The sequence below is a fragment of the Phyllobates terribilis genome, unplaced genomic scaffold, assembly GCF_046119375.1.
Source record: "Phyllobates terribilis strain yellow unplaced genomic scaffold, ASM4611937v1 Scaffold_1__5_contigs__length_1240528914, whole genome shotgun sequence".
In the NCBI taxonomy this organism is placed as follows: domain Eukaryota; kingdom Metazoa; phylum Chordata; class Amphibia; order Anura; family Dendrobatidae; genus Phyllobates; species Phyllobates terribilis.
Genome location: NW_027362761.1, coordinates 650,336,107 through 650,349,336, shown reverse-complemented (window position 1 = coordinate 650,349,336; position 13,230 = coordinate 650,336,107). Strand labels below are relative to the sequence as shown.

Here is a 13,230-nt window from a genome sequence, read left to right as displayed (position 1 = left end):
AACAGCCAAAATGAGGAAGCGTATATCCGTGTGTAGGTGTGAAGCGGTGCATGTGAATACACCTCCCGAAATGACAGTGGATTTGACTTTGTTACTCTGCTGTCATTTGGTGGTGATGAGAAGTCTGGCCCAATCCAGCCCTTGTTCATTTTGATAAGGGTCAGCATTGTCAGTTGACAGGCGAGTGCGCTTATCAGTTATAATTCCCCCAGCCGCACTAACAACACTCTACGATAACACGCTAGCGGCAGGGCAGGCCAGGACCTCCAAGGCTTACAGAGCGAGTTCATTCCAAGTGTCCAGCTTGGATACCCAATAATTACAAGGCACAGAGGAATCACGGAGGACCCTGGTACGGTCGGCAAGGTACTCCCTCACCATATTTTGAAACTTTCCACTCCTTGTGAGAGTACGCCGCGCCTCAGGGTCTGTCCAAAGGGAGGGTCTGAGAAAACTGTCCCAGAACGTTGACAGTGTTCCCCTGCCTCTGCTGGATTGGAGTTGCGTCTCTCTCGCATGTACGCCTTGAACTGTGACCTCTGCCGCTAGCGTGTTCAGATGGGAATTTTTTTTTAACAGTTATGCAGCAAGGGCCTTCTGGTACTGCCCCATTGTTGTAGACCTCTCCACCTCAGGAATAAGAGAGTGAAAGTTCTCCTTGTAGCGGGGGGTCTACAAATGTCACCAACCAGTAATGACTGTCACCCAACATTTTGACAACGCGAGGGTCACGGTTAAGGCAGCGTAGCATAAAGTCAACCATGCGTGCCAGACAGGTAACGGGCGAGATTTCCGTGTCCTCACCAAGATGACGACTGACCATGCTCTCCTCCTCCTCCCCGCCCCCCCGGCCTCAGGCCACCCACACTGAACCGACGGTATGACAGTTGTAGAGGTACTACCGTCTACAGCGCATGATACCAGCTCCTGTTCTTCCTCCTCCTCTCCCTCATTGTCCCTCAATGCACGTTGGGATGAGATGAGGCTGAGCTGTGTGTAATCGCCCATTACTGCTTCTTGATCCATCTCCTCATACTCTGGCTGCAATGCCTCCTCTTTAATTCTCTGCAGAGAGCGTTGCAAAAGACAGACAATTGGGATGCTGACACTAATGATGGCGTCATCGCTACTCACCATCTTGGTGGCCTCCTCAAAGTTTGTCAGGATGGTACATATGTCAGACATCCAGGTCCACTCCTGAGGTCTTGTGTGGAGTCTGACCTGAATATCGACGGCCTTGTTGCAGCTGGTACTCCACAACTGCTCTCTTCTGCTCACAAATCCTTTGCAAAATGTGGAGGGTAGAGTTCCAACGTGTGGGGACATCACACACCAGTTGGTGTGCCGGAAGCTGCAAACGCTGCTGCAACACAGCAAGGGCGGAAACTGTAGCCGACTTGCAAAAATGAGCTGACAGGCGGCGTACTTTCACAAGCAGATCTGGCAACTCTGGGTACGATTTAAGAAACCGCTGAACCACGAGGTTAAGCACATGAGCCAGGCATGGTACGTGTGTGATCTCGCCTCAGAGCCGCCACCAGGTTACGGCCATTGTCACACACGACCATGCCTGGATGGAGGTTCAGTGGTCTCGGCCACAGATCTGCCTGCTCTTTCACAGCTGTCCACAACTCACAAGCAATGTGAAGTTTATCACCTAAGCTTATGAGTTTCAGCACAGCCTGTTGCCACTTGGCGGAGGCAGTACTGCGGTGCTTCCAGCTTGTAACTGATGTGGTGATATCTGAGATGGAGGCTGAGGAGGAGGAGGAGGAGGATGATGCGCAGGAGCTGTACACTGTGGGGGCAACTCTGACTGACATAGGGCCCGCAATCCTCGGTGTGGGGAGGATGTGTTCCGTCTCAAGGTCCGACTGGGTCCCGGCTTCCACTATGTTTACCCAGTGTGCCGTCAAGGAGATGTACCGTATCTGGCCACAAGCACTTGTCCACGTGTCTGTTGTCAGGTGGACTCTCCCAGTAACTGCGTTGTTGAGGGCACGGCAAATGTTATTGGACACGTGCTTGTGTAGTGCGGGGATGGCACACCGGGCAAAATAGTGTTGGCTGGGGACCGAGTACCGAGGGACGGCCACCGCCATAAGGTTGCAGAAGGATTCAATCTCCACCAGTCTAAAAGGCAGCATTTCCAGCGCAAGCAGTCGTGAAATGTGCGAATTTAGGACTGTGGGGCGTTGGCTGCGAATTTCCGCTTTCGTTCAAAGCTCTGGGATATGGACAATTGAACGCTGTGGTGGGACGTGGACGTTGATGCTGTTTCTTGAGAAACTGCCATAACAAATGAAAACTGAGAGGATGGGGCATCTTTGCATGCAGTATGGACAGGGGATTGCCTTGCACACACAACAGGGGGTTCTATTGCACGCACAACAGCGGAAGAAGCAGTGGTGACACGCGCTGACACTGGTTTTGGACCCTGGGGTTCGCCTCACAAAGTCGGGTGCATTGCTGCCATGTGCCTGATCATGCTGGTGGTGGTCAGGCTAGTAGTTTTGTCACCCCTGCTGATGCTGGCATGGCAGGTGGTACAAATGGCCTTTTTGGGGTTATCAGCTGAGTCTTTAAAAAATTCCAGACTCTGGAAGACCTACCGCTTGTACTGGCAACGTCCCTCATGTTGGTGTTACGGGGAACGGTTGCCCGCTTTCTGTCTGCGGCCACCATACTGCTTCTTCCTGCCTGTTGGGGTACTCTGCCTCCCTCCCTCTGTGTGCTGCTGCCCTCACTCTGCATGTCCTCCTGCCACGTTGGGTCAGTTACTAGATCATCCACCACCTCCTCCTCTTCCACTTGCGCACCACGATCCTCCTCCTCACTTCCTGGCAATTGTGTCTCGTCATCGTCCTCCTCTTGTGACAAATTGCCAGCGTCTACTTCCTGTGGCTGTGGCTGTTCAAATATTTGGGCATCGCTACATGGAATCTCCTCTTCCACCACTTCAAGCGTAGCAGGTGAGGGGCACAAATCTGGAAATGGACCAGTGAACAGCTCTTCAGAGTGTCCAAGTGTGGGATCAGTTGCTTTCTGACGACACTCGGCATGGTGGGAGGAAGGAGCATCAGGGTGAGGAGGAGTATGCGGTCGAGACTCACGGCTACTAAGAGTTGACCGTGTGGAAGTCAGACCGGAGGTGGTGGTGCCCAGGTAACTGGAAGTATTATCTGCTATCCAATTAATAACCTGTTCACACTGATCAGTTCGCAATAGTGGTCTTGTTGTTGTGTGCTTCCCTAGTAATTCGATCAAGAAGTGGGAGCGAGAAGATGTGGCTGTTGGTTATGGCACATTTTCACCTTGGCCACGGCCCCGTCCTCTGCACACACCATCACCAGAACGTCCACTTCCACGTCCCTTGCCACGCGCCTTGCCCATTGTAAAGGAAGTAAAATAGCTTACACTCACACTATCAATGGAAAAAGGGTAATAAAAAGTAGATTAGAACCGTGGAAGAGGAAAACCACAGTTCTATTTCTCTGGCCTACACCCGACTCTTTTAAACAATCAGAACAATCAGGGATAAACTATTACTGTTTTTCTTTACGGAAAAAATACCAAAACCTGAATAATAGAGATTTTTTACCGTGGAATGGCAAAACCACAGTTATTGTTTACTGGGGTATACCATAAAATTTTAAATATATATATTTGCGGAAAAACAGTGAGCGACACACTCAAACTGTTTTTTTTTAGATACAAAAGGCCCACAACTGGATAGTACAGAGATTTGACCCGTGGAAATGCAAAACCACACTGGGATTTGTCGGGCCTACAACAGACTATTTTCAACAGATATATTTTTGTGTCAGAACAATCAGGAGACGCTACTGTTTTTCTTTAAGGCCAAAAAAGCGAAAAGCAGGATAATAGAGATTTTTTACCGTGGAACAGCAAACCCACAGTTATAATTTACTGGTGTATATACCAGACTTTTTTAAATGTATATATTTGCGGCTGGACAGGGATTCGACTTTCAGGCACGGGGGTGGCTGCTGTAACCGCACCCCCAGGACTTACTGACAGTAGCTTGGCAGGGGGTGTGATTACTTTGACCGGTTTCCATACACAGAGTTGTGACTGAATTTGCACCACCCAACCAGGATTGAACACCGAATGCTGCCGGGAGGAATAAAGTTCATTTCCTCTCGGCATTGGGGCTCTAAGTGGAAGTGCCGGGCAGGTTCAGAGCACTATAACCCCCATATCTGCAGGTTAATAGCATTTTTTCATGTGACAGGTTCCCTTTTAAGGCCATGTGCACACATTGAGTATTTGGTGAGTTTTTTTTACCACAGTATTTGTAAGCCAAAACCAGCAGTGGGTAAAAAATGCAGAAGTGGTGCACATCTTTCTATTATACTTCTGACTGTTTAACTCTTGGTTTTTACTTACAAATACTGATGTAAAAAAGCTCACCAAATGCTCAACATGTGTACATGGCCTCCTCAATCAGCCAAGACAGTTATGAGGGGATTGGAGTTGTAGGATCACTAATGTGAATGATGTACACTGCTCAAAAAAATAAAGGGCACACTCAAATAACACATCCTAGATCTGAATGAATGAAATATTCTCATTGAATACTTTGTTCTGTACAAAGTTGAATGTGCTGACAACAAAATCACACAAAAATCATCAATGGAAATCAAATTTATTAACTAATGGAGGCCTGGATTTGGAGTCACCCCCAAAATTAAAGTGGAAAAACACACTACAGGCTGATTCATCTTTGATGTAATGTCCTTAAAACAAGTCAAAATGAGACTCAGAAAGGGTGACGACTGTGACAACGGCAACTGCTGGGAAGTGTTCTTTAGAGCACAGAAACGACGAAATTATAGGGAACAGAAAGGCTGACGACAACGACTGCAGGAAAAACTGTCTCTAAAGAACACTTGCCAGCAGTCTCAATCGTCATCTTTTCTGTTCTTTAGAGAACAAAGGACGATGACAGCGTCCAAGGTCGTTAAGGGGTTAAAGGCGGAAAAAAGTACTGAAATGATTCTTCCTGATGTTTTTTTTATATGATGGTAAATTTGACAGTTTAGCAAGAGTGTGTTGTTTTTTATATCCACTGTAGATGCCATGTTTTTCAGATTATAAGACTCCCTTTTTTCCCCCCAAATTTGAGAGGAAAATGGGAGTGTGTTTTATAATTCAAATGTAGCTTACCTACTGCAGTGGAGCAGGGGTCATAGGAGGCCGGCGGTGGTGGCAGGAGTGGGGGGATTCTGTGGCCTTGTGCTGGAAGGTGGGTGTGTCCAGGCAGTGTGAGGCTGCGGGCCATGAGCTTTCATAAAAAGCTGGCCGGTGAGTGGAGTAGATTTCCCTGTGGTGGGCTTTGGGCAAAATAGCCGCCGGAGGCGACGCATGCGCAGATTGAGATTTTAGAGCTAACATTTAATGAGAGGCCAGGGCCTGCAGCCTCCCAGCATGTTGCCCGCAGCAACGTCCCTGCCTATTGTGACCCCGTTCCCCCTCAACCACCCCCACCACCCGTAAGCTACTGTAAAATTGGACTGTAAGACACACCACCATTTCATTTAAAGTCTGTAAAATACAGTATATGGAAAATTGATAAAAAAAATTACATTTAAAATAGAACCTGATTTTAAAGAATAGGTTACTTTCTGATGACTAATTCCCTATAAAATGGATATTTTGTCATTTGTATTCCATTGTCATGCTACTATTTTTATTTTTTCCCTCCAGAACCTCTCTGGCATTGTAGAACAGCTTCGATCTAGGACCTCAGAACTCGAGGATGAGCTAAATATGGTGCGCAAGATAAATAAAGATCTGTTTGACTTCTCGGCTAACATCATTACAAAAACTTGAAGTGTTTAATGGGTTGTAATTATTACCTTTTTTGTGCTTCTTTCCAGCAAGTATATCTTCATGAATTTTGGTTTTTAATATCCCTCCCCTCCCCGCTTCGCCTTCTAGGAGTATCGTAGTATTGAAGTCCTTATGTATTTTAGTTGTTTTTGTCTATTAGTTCAAGGATTTTGTTGACTTAATGTTGAACTTTCTCTATGGTATCTGATGTTCACAGAATATTGCTCAGTGGTACCACTTTTTAAATTTCTCCTGCAAATGCAGATTGGCACAGGGCTAGTGGGTTTTTATATTGTAGTATTTAATTCAATCACACCTAATTTCTCAAATATGAAAAATAAAATGGCCAACTGTAGCCATGTCAAAAGGGATGAAAACCTTTGTCATGTCATATATGGAATAAATTGCAAAGAAGGGGATCAGTTGCTGGATCATTTACTTGCTAAAATAAAAGCGGTTATGCTAGGAGTTATCTTTTATAATGAAACCTGAAGAATCTCATTATAGTAAATGGAATTCTTCAAAAGCAGTTTGTCCATCATGTGATGGATCCATCCCTGACTTGACTAACGTTTTTTTGTTCCTATGACAGACCATTACAAATTTTGTAATGCAGATGTGAAGATAGCAGGCTAGTTACAGGCATATTTTAAAACCATGAATTATGTGAGTGGCATTCATATTAATAAAAAAAAAATTCTAATTGAGATTCACTAGATCAATCATTTTTATATTGGGCTATGTCCCCACAATCATGAACCAGCAGCCCTTTGGACGCAGCAGATTTTCGCTGCTTTCTAATGTCGCACTTGTTTTGTCAGTACGTGTAATGACATTCAATTTGTCGAAATCTGCAGCAGAGACTGGTGTTTCTGCTACAGAAATATACATGCTACAGCTCGTAAACCTGCGCTGCGGGTGGGTTTTTAAACACCGTCAAAAAACGAGCACAAGGAGCATGGGATTTCTATAAATCCCATCCACTGTCCTTGTACTGTAGAACGCAGCATTTTGGACACAGCCCCTGATTGTGGGCACACAGCCTTACAGATTAAAAAAAAGTGGACACATGCTCTCACACAGCTTTATATTTTCTGTAATAGATCTATAGTTAAATAAAAATCTCAGGTGTTAAAAAATATAGATTTCCTCTGAGATTCGTCACCATTTTGGCAAGAAATATATGGTCTAAAAATACAACAGTGTAAATGTACCATTTGACACCACTTAAACAATGTCTAAGTACATGTCCAAAGAATATGTAGCATAGTGTGACCAAAAATCTATGGCATACTTCCTTTAACTTTTTTTTTTTTCATAAATTCCCTATTTATGATCTTTTTCATTAGGGTAGTTCATGGGAAAAGTAGGGATGTGTGAAACATTTTGGGTACAATATAAAATACAAAAAATGTACTTCACAACATGAATTGTTTTTTCTCTACTTATTGTCAAATAAACTTTTTAAGTGAATTGTGCCAATATTTACTAACTTAAAGATTCACTGTGATGCATCCTATTGGAATATAGTCAGACATGTGAACTTTACAAAAGCTACTACTGCTCAGCTAATTCTACACAAGCTGGACTCCTGACCACACACTTATTTATACTTCTGAAGCAATACAATAAGCCTACTTTTGTAATTCAAACTACACAAAACTTTCCTCCTTTTTTGGTGGCATGACAACCACATTGAGGACTGAAATCTCAGAGCTTGTATGGTGTGAAATGTAATTGAAGAAAATCTAGTTCTACACATTCAAAGCAGTGATGATCCACTTTAGACCTTGCCTCCTGATCAAGACCAATACCTCAGAAATCCATGGTGATTGTGTTTTATGGTTCTTTCCTTTGAGAGGAGTTTGTACTTCTTCAAACAAAGTGAGTGTGTATGTGCTGGTTTATAATTTATAAACCAGCACAATCACATATTTATAATTTCCTAAATAAATTGAAATAGTATTCTGTCTATAAGGCTGCGTTTTTTAAGCGTTTCTGCTGCGGATTAAACGCTTGGTAGAAGGTCTGCCATGTTCCCCAATGATAACCCGCAGCGGAAATTTCCGCAGCATGTGCACAGCACATGCAGATTATCATTGCGAAAAAATTATTATACCAATTATTTTGCGGAAGCGCTGCGTTTTCGCCACCATTGGGTTGAGGTCTAGGGACTGTAGGGGTCAATCTGTAAAGGACATATTGATATTCATGCTATGGCAACTCCATTTTGTCTGCTTGCTTCAAAATCATGTTATTATACTCTTTGCATAACATACATTGTTTCCTTCTTTCCTCTTGATTCACAAGCAACTTTCCCACACTAACCTTTTCTCTCAGGAACATTCTATGAGACACCCTGCTCCTGTTATCTAGCTACTCTCAGCCGGGATGTACGACTTTGTAACTTTCCACCATGTACCGAACTAACGATAATATGACCATATGTGTATTTCCGAAATAATTGTACTAACATTGGTTCAAGCTTGTAGTATGGCTGAAGGTGATTGGACATTAATGAAATCAAAACAATGTAAAATGCTAAGTAGAAATAAACGGGGTTAGAGAGATTCTTGAATCCCCCCATACAGAACTTTGCCTCCGTCTGGTTTTCTATTGGATTGCAATCAACATAATTTGACACTCACTTGGTCAACCGTGAAGGGACGTTTGTGCCCTCCCTCAACAAATCCAGCACTTAAACTTGATTGAACTATTTCTGCACCAATCTTGACGCATGTTTCGGGTCATTGTCCTGCTGAAACCCTGTTGTCCTTTTCAAACCCATAGTACTCGAATGTACCAAGTAACTCATGTTGTAGGATACTCACATATAGCTCAGCATTGAGACCACAATCGATCCTGGTCAAATATCCAATGCCTTTGGCTGTGAAACAACCCCATATCATTATCCTTCCTCCACCGAACTTGACAATTCCTTTGATTTCTTGATCAATTAGCCCCTTTTCCTTTGTTTCTTCCAGACCCATTTGCACCCATCAGAGCCTAGTCTATTGGCTTGTCTCATTGCTCCAAATCACCTGTTTTCGATCTTCTACGATCCACTTTTTTGCAAACTCGAGCCAACGCTTCTTATGATGATATTGAAGTTGAGGCTTCTTCACCTTTTTTTTTTTTTTTTTTTCAAACCACCATTCCAGACTTGTGTGATGTGCATTTGCACAGATATCTGTGATCTCACTATTATAAAGCATACGAACCACCTCCACAGCCATGTTTGTAGCGACAGAACTGATAGATCTTGTGATGAGCTGACTTGTTGGCTCTGATATTTTGCCTGGACATCCACCTCTTGACTTTTGAATGGATGGACAGACTTCATTTCATATTGTTCCAATTGTTATGTCACCCCCATGATGCAGTTTGGCAATTTTCTTGGCCAAAGACCGCAATCAATGAGCTGGATGATGCTGTTTCTCTTTACTTCGGAAGTCTTCATGGCTGCTTTTCAATTCGAACTAGTAACCTTTTGCTTTGAAATAAACACAATTTCACACTGAGCTATTAGGGAATATGAGAACAGGTTGTAATTTGTAGTATACAAGAAGAAAAAGATTTTTCTACCACTAGTAGCAAAACCGTAACAATGCAGTGAGATGACAAGAATCTGCATAACTAATCATATGCTAAGTAGTTGCTAGTCAAATTTATGTATGAGATAGCCAAGATGACTGTGTATAAAATGATGGTAGCCTCACGTTCAAAGCAGTAGTGCATGGTAAGATATGGAGCCTGGTAGTTAAAAGTTCTTAACATTGATATATTGCTCGTCACTGTAGATAGATATCAATACAAAAAGGCTTTAAAGAACAGCACCATTAAATTACGATGGGTGCTACACCTCCATACAAATGTCCAGGTTGTTCCACAATATAGGTAAAAAAAAAAAAAAAAAAAAAAGGCAGCACTCCCATAGGAAAATTTCTTTTGAAAAAATGGATTTTTATTCCGCCCACATGGCAATGTTTGGGTTCATAGAACCTTTCTCAAGCAAAGTAAAAGTGCTACTAGTGAGGTGTGTATATATAGTCTTAGAGTACAATCAACATAATCACATTTCATTAAGTGCAATCATATTCTAAATTTTCATAATACAAATATAAGTAAGTCATCATATGGACAAGTTCCATTAATTGAATACATGTGCAAAAATCAAAATCATAGTGCAAACATAATTTAATGCACTAAGCACTTTATTCTAAATAATTAAATTCAAGTCCAGGTGCATTTCATAATCATGAGAGGGCGACTCACCCAGCAACAATCATATCCACAGTACACAGACATGCTGCACCACACTGTTCTCGGCATCCTATGCATCTCGCTGTGCATGTCCGCTCTGACGCAGGAACAGTCTTCTTAAAAGAAACAATTAGATTAGAGAGCTGCCAATGACATCACGGCCGCGCATCCATACTCCGCACATTGATATTGCGGTCGCCATCTTAGAACATGGAATTCTCATCCCAAGGTGCCAATACATGTTCCATCTCTTTCTGACATTACCAGTGTCTATTTTAGAGATCATACACTGCACTGCCTACCTCCTAATCCTTTATTGCCACTTTTTAGGAATCAGGGAATTGTATTACGACCCACATTATCCATCCAAGGATTTCACCATTTCTGGGTACGTCCCAAGAGATAACTACCGGTATCAGCAGGCAAAACTGTGGTTTTGGTGGTTGTAGATTGGTTAAGTAAAATGATTCAACTTTGTCGCATTACTGGCACTTCCACATGCCAAGACTCTTGTTCAGGTGTTTATAAATGAGATTGTGAAGCTTCACGGGGTTCCCTCTGATGTGGTGTCAGATCGGGAGACCCAATTTGTTATCAAGTTCTGGAAAGCGTTCTGTTCTCAACTGGGGCTGCAACTGTCCTTTTCCTCTGCCTTTCAGCCTCAGTCGAATGGGCAGACAGAGCACATTAAGCAGAAGCTGGAGACTTACCTCGTGTTTTGTCTCTGAAAACCAGGAGGATTGGGCATCTTACCGCTGGCAGAACTGTCTATTAGTAATTGCCAAGAATCTACCAGCATGTCACTGTTCTTTGGTGCATACAGTTTTCATCCACAGTTTGGTACTTTTAGTGGGAGAGGGGCTTTGGGAGTTCCGGAGCTGGAATGTTTTGCTTCGGCGCTCTCCTCTGTGTGGCTGGGGGTTTTGAGTAATTTGAAGATCATGGGTGACAGATACAAAAGTATGGCCGACAGGAAACGCTTGCCAGGTCCGGACCTGTGTGTGAATGACTTTGTGTGGTTGTCTGCCAGGAATATCAAGTTGAAGGTTCCTTTCTGGAAGGTGGAACCTAGATTTATTGATCCCTATAAAATAACCGCCGTCATTAACCCAGCAGCGTTTCGTCTTGAGCTACCTCAGGCCCTTAAGATCCACAATGTCTTTCGCAGGTCTCTGCTCAAGAAATATGTAGAACCTCTTGAGTCCTCTTCCGTACTGTCGCCCCCAATCATGGTTGATGGTAATTTGGAGTTTCAGATTTCAAGGATTGGAGATTCTCTTCTCCAGGCATTACAGACGCCTTAATCCTTATTCCTTTAGGACCCAGCGGTGACCTCCCTCCTGCTGATTGACGCACCCTAGCCTAAGAGTTAAAAATACTCAGTTTGCTCCAGGGAATCGCCGGTGATACTTCTATGTACTTTTGTGCAGGCTTGGAGCACTAGCAGTCGGTTAGCTTCTTCTCTGGTGCCCTTGGAGGACAGTTGGCGTTAATCCTCTGGTGTTTGCTCAAGATAAGTTTACCCCCCTTTGTTTGTCTACCTTGTTGCCTTTAGTTTGTAGTGGGGCCTGACCAGTACTCACCCCTCCCTAGCTAGGGCCAAGCCACATCCGGGCTTAGGTTGGCGATGGGTGTGGAACCTATATAGGGATGGTAGGGTAGGCTGGGTGTTTATTAGGTCTGCCTTGGAGTATCCACTCCCCCTTTCCCTGGTGTTTGGGCTTCCTTCCCCTCTTCCCTTTGTGTTGCACTTAGTCTTTCCCACACCTTGGGGATGGGATTGAGAGTAAAGTGTCACTTTGTTGACACCAAACTACCATATTAAAACCTGATCTTGACATTACAATATTGCAGAATGATTTGGACTAAATGACCGAATGAGCAAAACTTGGCAGATGAGGTTTAATGTAGAGTAATGCATTTTTTACAGGAAAATCCATTTTGGCTTTGTTTTTGTAAGTTTTATTGTTTGTCCATAAAAGTGGTGTAATCCTCTGACAACGTTGTTCACAGCGATCACAATGTGTAAGAAATAGACATTCCTCACATGTAATAAAGCTGTCAAACAGTCGCAAATCATGCACACGGGCGCGATTCAACCATATCACCGAGCAGCTGTAAATACTTGGAGCTCGGCCCGAGCATACTCGGACAGAACATACTCGCTCAACACTACTATGAACGTCAAAGTGATGCCACAGAGAAATATAACTCCTCCTTAAAAAAAAAGAAAAAAAAAGTCTTTCATAAAAACCAAAACTGGCAATGGCAATAAAGAGTTAAGATGGAGTCACAGTGTGCTCTATCATGCATTATTTTCGGCTGTATATGCTTAGCTGAGGCGGGTTTTCAAAGCGTACTCCAATCAACTACATCTGGCTGGCTGCCTCCAATAGGCATATACGGCCGAAAATGATAAGATGGAGTCACAGTGTGCTCGGTTGTGTATCATTTTTGGCTGTATATGCCTATTGGAGGCAGGCAGGCGAAAATAATGCATGATAGAGCACACTGTGACTCCATCTTAACTCTTTATAGGCCTTTATGACACTTTTTTTTTTTTTTTTTTTCACTTTTCTATTGTCACGTTCCAGGAGTCCCATTTTTTTTTTTTTTTTTTTTTTTTTTTGCATGAGTTATATTTCTCAGTGGCATCGTTTTGACATTCATAGTACTTATGTATTTATTTTATAAGGGAAGGGACGATGCTTTACATAACAAGAGATGATACTGTGTAATAATGGGACAGCACTGTACATAACAGGATGCTATATAATAAGGATGGCGCCATGATGATATGTAATAAGGCATGGTAAGAGAAAACTATGTAATTAAGGATGGCACAATATATAACAAGAAAGTACACTATATACTTAATCAGGTATCCGTTTGAAGTGTCGGTTTGCTGCCTGATTATTTTTTTCTTGGACAGCACACAGACCCATTGAGTATGTCCTATTGTAATCCTCATCGGATCAGAAATAGACATGCTCTGAGTCTCGCAGATCTAATTTTCATATCTGTGATTTTCAAGGATATGTGAATGGTTCCATAAACAGCCCCCAAAGGGTGGAGATGCACTTCAGATTTTCAATAGGGCAGGAAGGCCAC

At 43.1% G+C, this 13,230-nt stretch overlaps 1 protein-coding gene across 1 annotated transcript in view; it reads left to right on the top strand.

Annotated features, from left to right (window-relative positions):
* Positions 1–8,449, top strand: part of LOC141273230 (WD repeat-containing protein 18-like) — a 64,191-nt gene extending 55,742 nt beyond the window's left edge. Inside the window, exon 10 of the mRNA XM_073684804.1 lies at positions 5,731–8,449. Within this exon, the coding sequence (XP_073540905.1) occupies positions 5,731–5,856 (126 nt within the window). The 3' untranslated portion in view covers positions 5,857–8,449. The remainder of the gene's footprint in view (positions 1–5,730) is intronic.
* Positions 8,450–13,230: the final 4,781 nt, after the last annotated feature.